Here is a 15,884-nt window from a genome sequence, read left to right as displayed (position 1 = left end):
CACAGCAGGTCAAAGTTTGTGCCCTTCTCCCTCACCAATTTTTGACAGGAAAATCAAGAAAGAAAACAATGAAGACTTTGCAGCCAAACACCCATATTAGGCTTGTCTGAATACATCAGAAAATATCAGCAGATTGAAAGCCAAATTTATCAAGCTGAAAAGCCACACAAGCCTTTCTGACTGAAAAAAAAAAGAAAGAAAAGTATGCAACCATTGATTTGTGTAGTACCAAAAAAAAAAAAAATAAAGGCAGTTTTCAGTTTTCATATTACTTAAATTCCACTGCTTTAGGAGATACTCATCAGTAGCCTGCATTGTATATCCCTAAAAAGCACTTTAACGTATTTATTGAACTTGCATGCAAAGAAACCAAACCAGGTAACCTTTAAAACCAAGTTATGCCACACAAAAGCTTTCCAGATGCAACAGCTGCTTATTAGTTCTATTTCTGTGTGGTTACCGGCCTGAGCAAGTTTTTAGAATATTGATAAATTTATTTCAGAGTGCTTTTCAAATATTATGAAAAATTCTAAATCAAATTGTTCCACTACCTATAAAAGAAAAATGTTTCCAATTCTTGTTCAATAAATATGTGTGTATATCTATCCCTATCTCAACACACATTATACAGTTCCAGCTGTCTTTATTGTCTGAATTAGTATAAAAGCAGTCCTCAAAATTCAAGAATTACCAATACTTTGAAAAGACTTCTTCCCAAAGTTTTTCAAAACTACTGAAATAAAGCAAACATTCCTAATTACTTTTAATGTTGCTGGCCTATTGTGTTTTTACTTACTAATCACAGTGGATTATTAAAGAGCATAGACATGGCTTATTCCAGCTGAAGGAAATCTACAGAAATTATATTCTCAACGCATCACTGTATTAATATGGCCTGAGAACAAGACATGCCAGTTCAGCCATGCCTTGGTTTCATTAAAGTAAAGAAGCACTAAGATAACTTTGCATTCACAATAGTGCTGTGTCCAAAAGAAATTTTAAAAGTGCTAAAACGTGCCTTAAGCAAAGGACAATGTAGAGCTGTCTGGGCCAGAAGCCAGAAATCAGCACTATGTACCAAATGTATTGACTCAAGACTTGGTGATCCCCAATCTTAGAACATTTAACACTGGTTTCTGCAATTCTGAAACATACTGGGTTGTTCTTCTGAGCAGGAGGCACAAGGTCTCCCACAATCATGAACTGTCACCTCCCACAGGTACGACTCCTACACAGCTCTCTCCTTTCTTCCAAAAAAATTTAGATGAGCATTAGGGTAGAAATCCAGAATTCTGCTGTATTTTTTTGCCTTATCTTCTGTGCAACCTTGAGCAAGCAGTGATCTATTAAAAGAGTTTTCCTGAAAATGTATATGCAAGAGACTAAATCTCTCCAGATCTATATTGGCAAAGAAGGTTAACATTAACTCTGTGCTGGCTACATGATGAGGTCTTCGGCTTTTACCAACTTCAGCACATCGTGGAGCTTTACTCCAGCTATACCTTAAATTTCCAGAACAGCCACTTCGAAAAGAAAAGAAAAAAAAATTGTCTGCTAGAGTATCTAAATAAAAGAAATTCTCTGAAGTGTTATCCTACTACCCACTGACTATGTATAAGAATGTAAGGAGACACATTTCTTCTACATGAAGATTAGCATGGGTAGCTTGTTGGGGTTTTTCTGTTTGTTTATTTGTGGATTTGTTGTTTGGGGTTTTTTTAGGTTGGGTTATGAGCTGAATCCACTTGTTCAGAGAACAGGAGGCCCAGAGGCTTCAAAAGGGATGATGTAGATTACAGGCTTGAACCTTTTCAGGATCTATGATCCATTAACTCAACTCAGCCATGTCAAGAAGATCAGCTTCCTGAATTGGTCATTACACAGCTGCAGGACCACTTTCAATAGTGCAAGAAAAACAACGGAAAAAGGGGAAACCAGACACAACTGCAGCAGCTCCTATTTAAGCCAGCTCAATTACTGTGTATGTGCATCCCTGTCTCTTCACATCTGTAGTATATGTTAATTTGTACACTAAAGAGACAAAGTAAGAACTTTCAGACTCTTATACATGATAGCTACCAATTTTAAAGTTGACATTCATCATTGGTTCTGTAACAACTGAGACAGCCTTGTCTCCCTTCCAGTTATCAGTTATTATAATAAGTATAAATTAATTTTCCACTTGTCAAAATCTTACTTCACTGAGAGATCCATGTTGCTGCAATGTTTAGATTTAAAAAGGAAGCACACAACAGGACAAGTTTAAAAGCTCAAATATAAAGATGTATAAGCCTTTAACTCTTAACTGTCTCTGCTTTTCCCAGTATATACATTCAGACTGTAGACACAAAATACTTTGAAAAACGTTACTAAGATATATCTGCATTTCTGCTCACCCTCTCTTGAAGAAGTTCCACAACTTGTTGTATACAATCATTCACATCACAGGAATCAGTTTTGAGCACAAGCTCTGGGGCTTCTGGTTTTTCATACTCAGAGTCAATCCCCGTAAAACCTACAGAACGTGTGACAAAAATCTTCAGTGAGTTTTTCCCATAAGATTACTCTATACTAACATTGTTCACTGACAGTTTTCTAGGTATAAACCAACACATCTGGCAAAAGCAGTTTTAGCTACCTTAATACAAGATTTCTTAAGGAAAGCAACAGTTTCCTTCTTTATCAAACTCTCTGCTTATTCTACTACATGACTGCATCAAACTTCAGCATTCTGTACCACATACATAGCCCATTTCTGCTAAAGAACTTATTTGATTTATACTGTGAATAAAGAATGGAACACTGACAGAATAACTGTGCACATCAACCCACAGTTAGCAATTTATGATTAGCTGTTATTAGGGGTTTTTTAACACAAAGCCTGTTGACAAATGACCAGCATATATGCAACTGTACAGTCATACCACCAAGCAGTACTCTGAAGAGTAAGGAATTCCAACACCTATTTTATTATTTTAGCTAACATACACATCTTAGCATAACTGTTAAAGCAAAGGAGATGTGTCTGTTTATTACAGTTATAATATCTATTGTCACAGACTGTACAAGCTACCAGTGACACTTGTACTGGCTTACTTAGCTAGCAATTCACTTTGAAACATCAGAGATTCTGACTAACCATGCTGAAACAAGTAGGAAAACTCAAGCCCAAAGGCAAAGCATTTCAGCACTACAAGTCAGATCTGCACAGAAATATCAGCTGGTCTGCAGCAACTGAACATTGGCATCCTCTACAATTGCAAATGCAAACATTAAAATTCCAGATTTTTCACTTCAGACTTAAATACTCTCAAAATCAGTAGCTTAATTCCCCATCTAAGAAAAATACAAATTGCTGCAGTAACCCATGTGATAAGGGTCAGTATAGTTTCCAAAAACTATATTCCTTATAAGTATCTGATGGGACAAGTGGGAATAGAAGGCAAAGAAAGTGTCCCATTAAAATTGCCAGAGAAAAGTTAACAGTTGCTGACATTCCTTGTGGAAAAGTTCATTTAATTTTCATCCTTCACATATCAGACAGGTCATAAGATACAGCCAGACCTACCTGTAACTTACCCAAGCACTGAATATCTCACACCTATCTCTTAAGTAACACAATTCCATTATGGGGCTTCTAAAATTGACAGAATATGAAAAAAGTTCTACAGCACAAGTATGGATTCTGTACAGAACTTTATGTCATGCTCTCTCAAGCCATCTTGCTCTGATTCTGAGCAAACCTTGGTTCAGCTTTATTTATTCCTGGTCTTCACATTAAATATTTGGTAGTACTAGAAGGATCAAGCAACCAGTCATGTGGAATGTCTTTTATTTCTTGAATTTTATATCCCTTTTGATTCATAGCAACTTGAGTTTATCATTATAGCACCTGAAAATTCAGCCTCTGAAATAGATTACTTTAAAAACTGTTTTGCTTCTTAATACAGGTAAAATGTATCATCAACTTCTGCAAACTAATATAACACCAAGAAAAGAAGTACTTGAAACAATGATTGAAATTCATCACTTGAGTGATCACATTTAAACTTTTTTTAATGCAGGCTGCACTTAAAGCTTGATCTGGGGCTGGGAATAGGAAATCATATTCATGGGTACTAGCACAGAATCCTACTTTCAAAATACAAGTTAGTCTCTTCAGAAATGTTCCTAATGGTCTTTAGAGAAAGATAATGGCCATGTTTTACTTTTTGGAAGAAGTCAGTAACTCTTATAAATGCAATTATAGACTCCAGAGAGAATCAGGCTCTTTTTTAAGTAGTCAATGGACACACAAAGGAAATAGACTAATCCTCAATTGTAAGAGCTTGCAGTAGAAACCATGTAATCTGCTCAAGTTTTTTTTATGTGAGGATAAAAAGCTTTGCCTTTTTGCTGTCCTATGCATTTAACTAGGCAGCTGCATGAGCTAGAAGTCAATCACATTTTTCTGCTTGGTCCTGTCCCCAGTCCATGCTGTTTTCAGGGGTGGTACACTCACAGACTTGAGAACATCCCCATGTGGGGAGTCAAATTATGCCAATGTTTCACTTATGTAGAAAGGATGTAACTACATCTAGGTTCACCTTTGATTTCTCCAGCCCTGGCTTTCTTATAGAGTCCTTTAACATCTCTCTGCTCACAGACATGCAATGGAGCATCCACAAATACCTCAAAAAAAGGCAAACTTGCCCCTTCATGAATTCGTCTGGCATTATTACGATCCTGAAAGAAAACAGAAAAAAACCTAAAAGATTACATATCGACACTCTGTTTTTGAAGCTCATTCCGAAGAAGCTGATAGTAAGCTGTAAACAAGTTTTCAAAGTTTGAAAAAAGAAACATGATTTGATCAATCAATGCTTGCAAGCTACATCAGGTTGGCTAGACATGATTCATCACACGGTAAAAGCTGACATGAAGATCTGAGATATTTTACATTAAACATTTTTATTTAAAAAACAACAACAACAACAAAACCCCCCACAAAACAAACCAAAAAACACCCACGCAAACCCAGGCATAAACTGCATTTTTTTCTGTACCTGCTGCTGTATTAGGAGTTACATCCCCAACAGTTACATCTGCCTAGCTTTCTAATATCAGAGGAGGCATTATTACCTCCTGCTCTTGATCTAACCACTTTCTCTCCAGGGCATCAGATTTCTCTGCATTCATTAATATGACAAGACTTGTACGCTCCAAATATTCTTTTCTTTGTACAGCTTGCCAAGCATTGATACAATTGGTGAATTTTATTTAGAGAACAAAAGACTTTCAAAAGCCACTAAAACTATATCTTAAGTGTGATTATTTTTTCTAATAAATGAAGTCTTCTGGTTTACTGCAGGATCTTGAGTTCCCCAAATTATTATCAGAAGACCTGTTTCTACCACTGTAACCAACAAATTAGAATCACAGAATGGTTTACGTTGGAAGGAACTTAAAGATCATGTACTTCCAGCCCCCCTGGCATGAATAGGGAAAATAACACCTTATGCTGTGAAATGTCTGAGCTACAGCCCATGAACAATTCTTCAAAATACTTGGTGTTAACACAGCCTTTATGTCCCTCCCATCCATGTTCTCATACACAGACAAAATGTATAGACAAAAAAAGGTTAACATGGATATGTTGTATGCATGGCATGAAATTAAGGAAAAAGAGCTAAAGGTAATTAAACAACTTTTCCCTTAAGCCCCTTAGTAAAATTCAGCTCACACTATTCATTTACTGAAGGAAAAACTGCTTTTAAAAACAATTTAACCGAGTCTTCAGGTTAAGTATATACATATTTTTTGTAGTAATAAAATACTGGCATCTACATGGATCAAACAAGACACTTCAGTTTGAAGAAAGACTGAAGGACAGTTTCAGTTATAGGACTAATGTAACCTTGTTTTATAATTAAGATGAACGTTTCTGAAATTTGAGTGATCATCTGTAGAAAGCACAAATGTCAAAAAAACAATCAAGCAATTGATTCTGTTGAAGTTCAGCAAGGGATTCCTATAACAAATTATGAGTGACATTTTGTATTTTCCCTACATTTATCTAGAGGGTTTTCACATTTACCTGAGCATAAGGAGAGATGAAACTAGTAATGCACACCAAACCAGCATCTGCAAACAGTTTAGCAACCTCAGCAATACGACGGACATTTTCTTCTCTGTCTTCTGGTGTGAAACCCAAATTCTTATTAAGGCCTTGTCGAATATTGTCACCATCCAACGTGTAGCACGGAATGCCATGGCATACTAAATACTCCTCCAGTGCCATGCTCACTGTAGTCTTCCCAGCACCAGACAGACCTAGAATATACAACGATAATAATATAAATATCTATATATTAGAAGGATTGAAACTAGTTAGAGCAAATTGTAGTACATGTATCACTGCTAGTATGAAAAAAAAACAGCGTGACAGACATCAGCAGCAATGCCTTTCAGAGATGCTTACCTGCAACATAAGCTAAGTGCCTTTTACACAGACAATAGGTAAAGGAAAAGTAAGGCACAAAGTTAACTGTGCAATTAGAAACAGAAAAAAAAGAGTGTGGCCTTGAGAGCTATTGCTACCTACAGAGATGGTGTACATTCCCTAGTGCTGCTGCTGGCAGTTGCTAGTACCTGAGCAAGATAAACTGAGAAACCCCACACAGCATTAAGATGTTACTTTCCATCACAAGAAGATCTCACACTGAAGTGCATTTCAGTCAACAAAAGAAATGGGATCAGAGCAAACCACATTCTGCTCCTACTCCTTACAGACTAACAGCACTGAACTAGGCTATCAGAGACACAACAAAACTCACTCAAGACTCACACACAGCAGTCATGCCTTAGCAAAAAGCAAAGACATTTTGAATATTAAAGTTTTGTCCAGTTCTGAATCTTCCACAACAAACCTTTAAACAATTGAGAAGTCTTGATGGCATTAAATAAACATACTGTTTGCTTTAAGTTGGAAATTTATTTAATTTTCTAGACTATATTTCAGTAGTTTCCCTGGAGCACATGTTTCAGCCTATAAAGAGCAATGAATTCCTAATCAGGACACAAGCTCAAATATTCATAAGATGGCATTAATCCTTTGAGTAAGGAAAAAAAAAAAAGGGTAATGGTAGTCTAAAAAAAACAGCACTACTGGGTGAATAAAACTCTTTTTACCTTTACTTGTGTTAGTTAAGATTTACTCTTACCTTTCAGAGAAAGAACCAAAAAAAAAAAAAAATCACACAAAATGGCAGTTTGGTATTACTTGTAAAACTTCTGCAGCAAATTATCACACTAACAAGCATGTTCTAAGGAAACACAAAGCTCAGTGGAAACCTTGACATCTGCAATAGTTTAGGGTAAAGAAGAGGAGTCATTGCCTTGGCTCCTCCTACACTCAATTTAATATTCAGAATCATAGAATCACCATGGTTGGAAAAGACCTCTAAGATCACCAAGTCCAAATGCCATGACTACTAAAGCATGTCCTAGAGACCAAGGTCTACAAGGTTTCTTGAATATGCCCAGGGATGGTGACTCAACCTCCTCCCTGGCAGCTTGTTCCAGTGCCTGACACACTTTCAGAAGAGAATTTCTTCTTAATATCTAGTCTAAACCTCCCCTGGAGCAACTTCAGGCCATTTCCTCTAGTCCTATAGTTACTTACTTGGGAGAAGAAGCCAACACCCATCTCAGTACAACCTCCCTTCAGCTATTTGTAAAGAGCAATGAGGTCTCCCCTCAGCCTCCTCCAAATTAAAGAATCCCAGTTCCCTCAACCTCTCCTCATAGGACTTGCTCTCTAGACCCTTCACCAGCTTGGTTGCTCTTCTCTGGACATGCTCCAGCACTTCAATGTACTTCTTGTAGTAAGATGCAAAGCAGCTTACTGAAAACAAAGAATGTGTATCCCAGGAGAAGTCCTATGTAAGAACTCAAACTAACCTCTCTCTCAAGAAAAGCCCCTGCATTGATCTCACAGATTTCAGTACGGTTTGGCTCATTTTCAGAATTCTCAAAAAACAGCACAACTATGAATAATGATCTATCATAATACATAAAAATTATCTGTGATTTCTTCCTTCCTCTATTATTCCACCACCTCTGGTGCCCATTAGCCAACTCAATTTGCTAATCTTTTTTTTTAGTTTCTTTGCCCTTATCTGTATGTGGGGGGACACTGTGTTAGTTCACTGATGATTTGGCAAGCTGAATTAGCTCAAGGTTGGGCTGGGCAAGCACTCCAAATTATGCATGGCAAGAAAAGGAAAACAAGGCTGGAAACAGAACAGTCATCTTTTGGCAGCAATTAAGTACACCCGCATGCTAGAAAATAAGCATGATAATCCAAATTAAGATTTCAGCAACTTCATCATTTACTTCTCATTCATGCGGTCTTTGACTTGCAATTTCTGTCCCCACATCTAGCTTCCTACTCACTCAAAAGCCTCTGCTTTTCACACATAACTTGGTATCTAATGTGTAATGAAATGCAGAAGTTAAGATTATAGAATAACTTATTTTAAAAATAGCTTTTGAGCTGACAAGTGTGAAGAATTACTTACACTCTCAAAATTACATATTATTTTACACATGAAAGTAATACTTTTACATATTTTTTATACAATCCTAAGGGTTTTTTTACTAGGACCCTCTGACTCAACAGCACAAGACATTCATTAGAATTTACCTATCAAATAAATCTTAGCTTAAAAATTAAATGCGATCTCTGAAATAACTTTCCATACATTCCCACCCCATGACTGCTGATGAGGTGAGAAAACCTTTAAGGGAATAATATCACCATTTCAGATTTTATTCTAAAACTTAGCAGAGTTTTGAAGACTCATGTTTGCATAGTTTTAGAATGGGTAGTATTACTTATTTCCATGCCTACAGTTCATTTAACTCCTTAACATTAGAGCTCAAACATCGTAAATAACCTATGTTTCCCAGCACATTCTTCTTAATTCTTTAACAGCCTTCCTGTTTTTCTGTATTCTACCATCACCCTTCTTCCTCCTGAAAAAGGAAAATTGGGCATTAACGTTACATTTGTTTAAAAAGAATGATGAATGGAAAACATTGTCATGTAGATAACAGAGAAAACACTTTGATTGTGAACTTTTTCAAAAGATATTAATAAATTACCAGGAAAAACAGAAAGGAAGCCTACCAGATCATCTGAGTATTGAAAGAGAAGCTGGAGCTACATCACTGAAACAGGGAGTGAAAGGGCTCCATTTTACCAAAGAAATACATGACAGCAAGCTACTGGATCAAATCTGGTTGGAATGGCTCTCAGCAATTTGTTATCAACTACTGCTTTAACTTTCACACACATTCATTAACAGCGACGGAAACAAATTTTATTTACTGTAGCAAGTTTCTCTAATACTCTGTAAATATCTTTTGCATTGCAATACAATATTGCTCTAAATGCTTTACAAACTAATAAAATAACACACTTTGTTACATTTACTTATTAGTTTCAGTTTTAACTGAAAAAAGCTCCAAAGAAAATATATTAAAGCTTCCAGGAACTTTGAAAGACAGAACAAAAAAGTGCCCACACAGGTATGAAACAAAGCCGTCTTTCAGGAGTTACTTATCCCACTTTTTACAATCAAAACAATTCCGTGAAAAAAAATGTATGGTTCTGATTTCAAAAATAGCTCCCAGGTGTGCATTGCCTCAAAATGCAGTTTCTGTCCCTACATATACATTTATGTTGGAATGTTCTTTCAACCCAAGGGGACAAGAACTTTCCAAAGAGAAGAGACCTTTACAGAGAAGATTAAAAAATACAGACTCTAAAAGAAAAAAGTTAGGTTTAAGTTTTTAATAGGTAAAATGGGCAGTAAAAAGAGACAGAATTGGTTACAATACACACACAAAAAAACTCCATACACTCAGAAACTCGAACAGAATTAAGCAGCAGGCAGCGCCAAATAAACATTGCTCCTAGAACACTGAACAAAACATTCTCAAGTTACTATCTGTGTCAGGGCAATTTCTTGCTATTCTACCTAAAAAGAGTAATAAAACTGTATCAAGCATTCAACTTTGTATGAAAAAAATTAGCTACAGCTAAGTAGCTTTTTCAAAGAGTAACTAAAAGGATCCTCAGAAATCCATGGCTACCTGTTAACCAGACGGTGCATCCACGAAAACCACTTCTTGTTCCTACCACTTGGCCTCTCTTATTCCGGCTGACATGATGAGCTTGGTAGGTAACATTGGTTGCCCTCTGCATTCCCTGTAAAAGAAGTTGATTAGGTCTTTAACTTCTGAAACTTCTGAAAGGGTGCACTGGCAAAGCATACTAAAACTTACTCATAGGCAAAGAAAAACTTGGAAAGAGACCAATGGAAGTAAGAACAATACCAAATTCATCAGCTGCAGCATAGATCAAAGGACACAAAGGAAATTAGAAAAGCCACCCTTAGCAAACTACATTCCCTTGTGCTCCTTCTGTGTAACTTGCGATTATCAGGTAAGTCTACTACTTTTAAACACTACTTGTTTAAAAAAATCAACCATAAAAATAGAGATGCACTGCTAGAGCTGCCAGACTTATACAGAAGTCATTTAAATGTAAGATCAAGTGTATTCTCTCTCTCTTTCTGAGCTGACAGTTTCTGTCATAAAACAGGGAAATATTGGCCCATGTTAAACTCTTAAGAGGTCTTTGGTATTGCAAACTATGCATCTGTACTCCAACTTTCTGTTCAGCAACATAACTCCAATCCACTCTGCCTTTACCTATGTTATCTTCAGTCTCCAGAACTGAGACAGTTATCATATATTCTGAGTGTTTAAAAAAAGTACCATTTCTAAGCAACTTATTAAAGAACTTACTTTAAAATATGGGATTTTTGTAATATATTTTAATCAAACAAAGTTGGTTAGAGACTTTCTTAAAAAAATTGATTAATCATAATACGCTGCTGTACGAACATCTTAATGAGGGTGATACCACTGTCACATTTCACAGTCTAGGGAGAGGGAACCCACAGGAAGGTCAGAAGGTATTCCCTTAAGCTTTAATGGTATCTAATTATATTAATTTTATTAATAGAAGACTGAAACTTTAGATAACAAGACGCAGCATTGATGTTGAAAAAAAACAGGTCAGCATGACCAGATGGAAGATGGTGTTTACTAAGTTTTTCTTGATGTGAAGAAGAGTTGAATGAAAGATGCTAACTACTGTAGCCTTGAGCAAGAAGTAAAACAGATAATAGAAAATAATGACAAATAAAACTTACTGTGAACTTACCTCCTTAGCATACCCTCCCTTAGGCTAGAAGGACCCCCTACTTACAAAAGCCCCCATCCTCTGAGAATGTTTACTGAAAAGTAGAAGTGCTGCCAGTTTAAGTGGAAACCAAGAACTAGTTAACCAATCATGTAGACAAATTATAGCAGCACACTTAGAGATCAGGTAATTTTGCATTTTTTGGTGTATAAAAGAAACCCTGTGTTATGGGGAAGATGTTTACTACTCATCTTCAATTAAAAGAAAGATATACTGTGCACAATGAAAATACACCACAGTTCAAGCTAATACACTAGTAGCAACAGTCTCTCTCATTAATTCCAATTGTACTTTATTGTACCAGGCACTGGATAAACAAATTATAGTCTCAAAGCACAGCTCCTATGCCACTGTCTCAGTAAGCACTTTTACGTTAAAACAAAAACACACAGGCTTTGGTTTTAACTATTGGCAACAAGTGTATTAACAGCCTCAAATACTTTTAAAGTCAAATGTCTCACCCAAGGAGACTTCTTCTAGTCTGTATTCACAAGGTTACATCAGTTTTATCTGTTTTTCAGAACTAGCAAAGCAGCTATAAAAACTGATCAGGATACTGAACTAGGCTCACAAAACAGATGAAACCCTGAGAAAGCCAGCAAGATGATGAAAAAGACACAACTTTTTAAAAGTAACAAAAAAGTATCAAGTAACAAATTTGCAGAGATGACATATTGGAGCAACAAGAGGGCCAACAGGTTGCTACAGTATGAGGCACAGAAGTGCAACAGAGCAGCCAGCAAGCCCAGCTGTGGGACAATAATCCATCTGCACTCCCGAAGCAGGCATCTAAGACTAAAGGCTAAAGTGCCCCAAAATCTCATGCATTCAAAAACACACCTGTCCCCAGCAGCCCCACCTTTTGCTCATGTGCACATGCACACAAACAAGCACACAGCTCAGTACTACACCTGGGCAAAGTAGTAGCAAAATCCTCCTGATTTTCCAGTAGAAAATAGCTTTTTACAGATGTGCTCTAAAGAGTTAATTTAGGAAGCTATTCTCTCTTGCTGCAAAAAAAACACTAGGTATGTTTCTTAATCATGTCCACTTTGCTACTAGATGATTCACTACTGCCATTGAGCAACAATAGCTGAACACTGAACGCAGTTGTTTTTTTTTAATTTCTTCCCCTGATATACACATTTACTACAAATACTGGTGCAGCACAGAAAAATACTCAAAAGCAGAAATCAGTAGCTCACATTGGTGCTCTTAAATTATTTATCCAGTCTTCAAATTCCTGTACATAAAATTTGATGAGGATGAGTATCAATTGATGAAATCAAACAGCCACCCGAAATTATAGCAGAAGAACAGACATTTCCTTTTACACTATATCACAGCATCACTCACCTTGGAGATCCATATTAAATAAAACATAGGAAAACTAGTGACAGAAAACTCAGTATGATGAGCAAGTACTCTTTAAAAAAAGCTATTTAAAACTTCTTAGCCTAATTATATCCACTATAATAGCCACTACTGAAAGGACACACTAGATTTTTGTGTGCTAATGAAAAAAAAGGGCATTAGTTGGAAAGGTCAATTTATCTGCTTTTTTTACAACCACTGGAAATTTCCTCTCTGACTTGCCCATAAAAATATTTCTTCCAGCCCGTTACACATTAAGTGCTTCTGCACTACTTATGCAAACACTGCATTTTCATATTTTCCCTCCTACTCACCATGTTAAATAAGAATAATGCTTCGGTCCACTGTTTCATTGTAACAGTACCATCAGCCAGAAGGCTGACATATCTTTCCTTATGATATTTTGTTTCTCACATGAAATCTGAAGTGCCATAATAGTCTCCTATCGTTGTACTGAAGATAGAAAAACTGCAATATTAAAGTAGCAAGACTTTACAGATGTGCACTGAAGAGTATGCAAAGATAAGACAGCAAGGAAGGATGACTCCACAGCTCACTTTTTTTTTGGCAACAAGGTAGCCTTTTAGCTTTGCGGGTAGTTGAAAGGGGAAATGAATAAAGGTATCTATTCTACTATAGCCTACAGCATTGCATTTTCTCCCACTTAGAACAAAAATTCTTACTTCTGTCCTCCCAGTTGCCCTGCACAACCCAGTTTACCACAGTGATAGTGACACAGTAGGCATCTGAATACCTTGGTATGTAGCATCACCCTATCAGACAAATGCATGATCTCCTGCCACAGATTAGCTCATCTTTGTCAGGTGTTCTAAAGCTGGGACAGTTTCAAAAATCACAATAGCAGCAGAAGGCAGAAAGAATCTTCGACAGTACTGTGGTAAAAGCAACTCAGTGATAACTGTAGTAAGGAGCGTATCTTCATTTTTCACTTGCTGCAGTATCAGCATGACCAAAAGCAGAGACAGCTCATTCACAAGTGCTGGAGTGGAGCCATCGGTTGGCATCAGATGCAATGGACAACTGAGCACAAAATGCCTCTGCTGAATGTGCTTTCAGAAACAAGAACTGGAGTGAGCTCTCATTAGGACTTACAGCTAAGCTAGATGCAACACCTGAATCGTGTTAGGAATTTGAGCTACACTAAAGAAAGTGTTTCACAAGTCTTCCTATCAAGTTGATGTAATGGCAGCATTTGTGGCTATGTTGTGTGCTGTTCCATAACTTGGAGTTTGCTGTGCTCAGAGGTTGGCTTGGCAAGGGGATTTCCACAGGTGGAGATATGTTTTGAAGTGTGCTGGATGTCCAGAGAAAGCCTGGAAGACAAGGCTCTGCCAGCTCTCCTAGGGGTCGAGGTGACTTTGCTCTCAGCTGAACAGACACAGTGAGAAGTGCCAGAACAGTCATCTGTGGAGCGTGTGAATCAGCAGCATTTTTTTTTTCATGAGGAAGTTTATTGGGTTATAAAGAGCATTTCAGCGGACGCCTTGTGAAGAAAAAAGGAAAAGAGGAAGACTGCCACTTCTTGCCACGTAACATAGCAGGGGTTGCTAACCTCAGCCTAATTCACCAAACAGTTAAGGTCAGGTAACACTTTTTTAAACATACTACTTCTTTGGTTTGGAAAAATCCATCTTGGATTTGCTTCTGACAAGTTAAATGATACAAAGTAACTGTTGAATACAGGTTGTTACTCCTCCCCCTCACATAATCACTATCTTCATAACATCCGATTTTGTCTTTTCCTCCCAGAAACTGGAAGAATGCAACTTACCAATTACTCACTTATGAAACAAGTTTGAACTTGCGTACAAGGGAATAGGCTTGGGTAGACACAACAACTACTGAATGCCTTTTAGTACAATACCAACTTCCCCTTTTTCAGACAACCGTAAAACTCCTTTCACAGAATCACAGAATCCTAGGGGTTGGAAGGGACATCAAAAGATCATCTAACCCAATCCCCCTGCCAGAGCAGGGTCACCCAGAGCACGTAACACAGGAACGTGTCCAGGCGGGTTTTGAATGTCTCCAGAGGAGACTCCACAACCTCTCTGGGCAGCCTGTCCCAGTGCTCTGTCACTCTCACAGGAAAGAAGTTCTTCCTGATATTCACATGGAACCTCCTATGCTCCTGTTTGCCCCCACTGCCCCTTGTCCTATCACTGGTCATCACTGAAAAAAGCCTGGCTCCATCATCCAGACAATCACCCCTTACATATTTGTAAACATTGATGAGGTCACCCCTCAGTCTCCTTTTCTCCAAGCTAAAGAGACCCAGCTCCCTCAGCCTTTCCTCATAAGGGAGATGTTCCACTCCCTTCATCATCTTTGTGGCTCTGTGCTGGACTCTCTCAAGCAGTTCCCTGTCCTTCTTGAACTGAGGGGCCCAGAACTGGATACAATACTCCAGATGTGACATCAACAAGGCATAATAGAAGGGGCGTAGTCCAGAAGGTCAAGACTACCACACCCTTTCTAATGTACCCCAGGATGCCATTGGCCTTCGTGGCTACAAGGGCACATTGCTGGCTCATGGTCATCCTTCTTCCTCTTTAATAGATACGTCACTTCAATAAGAAAGTTGTGGCCTGTACTACTCACAGCAAAACTTCGCAGGCTGTTTTACAGTTACTTTTGTATCGAATTACCAGGATCTTATCTCTCTTATCGTCTGCTTCAGCTCAGCCTTGTTTGAAAGAAATAATAATACTTTTCTTTTTTTTTTTTTCGTCTTGCATCATCAAAAGTATCAAATGTTCTTAAAGGACTGCAATGTATCTTCTAAACAGCTACATTTTGGTCTTCGCTGTAAACCGATCTTCCCCTCTCTTTATGAACAAGAATGAAGGCTTTAGTTAGATTTTTTTTAGCCCTGTCTCGGCAGTTTTCCACATAACACCCACATACAAAGAACCTCAGTCTTCGGCCAACCCAGGTTTATGAATGGCCACATTGTACATCGCATTCCTAAACCTTCCTTCCAGAACGCTGGAAGCTGAGGGCCCGGGGCAGCAGAGGCACGGATGGAGCCCGGGGCTCCCCAGGGCTCCCCAGGGCTCCATGGCGACGCTCCCTCAGGCAGCCCGCGCGCCCGCTCCGGTAACGGCCCCGGCTCGCGGCGCCCCCCGCCCCGCACCCCGCGCGCCCGGGGCAGGGAGCGGGGCACGGAGCC

The 15,884-nt window shown here is 38.1% G+C and overlaps 1 protein-coding gene across 1 annotated transcript in view; it reads right to left on the bottom strand.

The window, feature by feature from the left end:
• PAPSS1 (3'-phosphoadenosine 5'-phosphosulfate synthase 1) overlaps positions 1-10,252 on the bottom strand; it is a 33,409-nt gene extending 23,157 nt beyond the window's left edge. Inside the window, exons 1-4 of the mRNA XM_010004093.1 lie at positions 10,141-10,252; positions 6,077-6,312; positions 4,587-4,725; positions 2,397-2,515 (exon numbers count right to left, since the gene is read on the bottom strand). Of these exons, the coding sequence (XP_010002395.1) occupies positions 2,397-2,515; positions 4,587-4,725; positions 6,077-6,312; positions 10,141-10,252 (606 nt within the window). The remainder of the gene's footprint in view (positions 1-2,396; positions 2,516-4,586; positions 4,726-6,076; positions 6,313-10,140) is intronic.
• Positions 10,253-15,884: the final 5,632 nt, after the last annotated feature.

The sequence above is a fragment of the Chaetura pelagica genome, unplaced genomic scaffold (genome assembly GCF_000747805.2).
Source record: "Chaetura pelagica isolate M959 unplaced genomic scaffold, ChaPel_1.0 scaffold88, whole genome shotgun sequence".
Classification (NCBI taxonomy): Eukaryota; Metazoa; Chordata; class Aves; order Apodiformes; family Apodidae; genus Chaetura; species Chaetura pelagica.
This window is presented reverse-complemented; position numbering and strand designations above follow the sequence as displayed.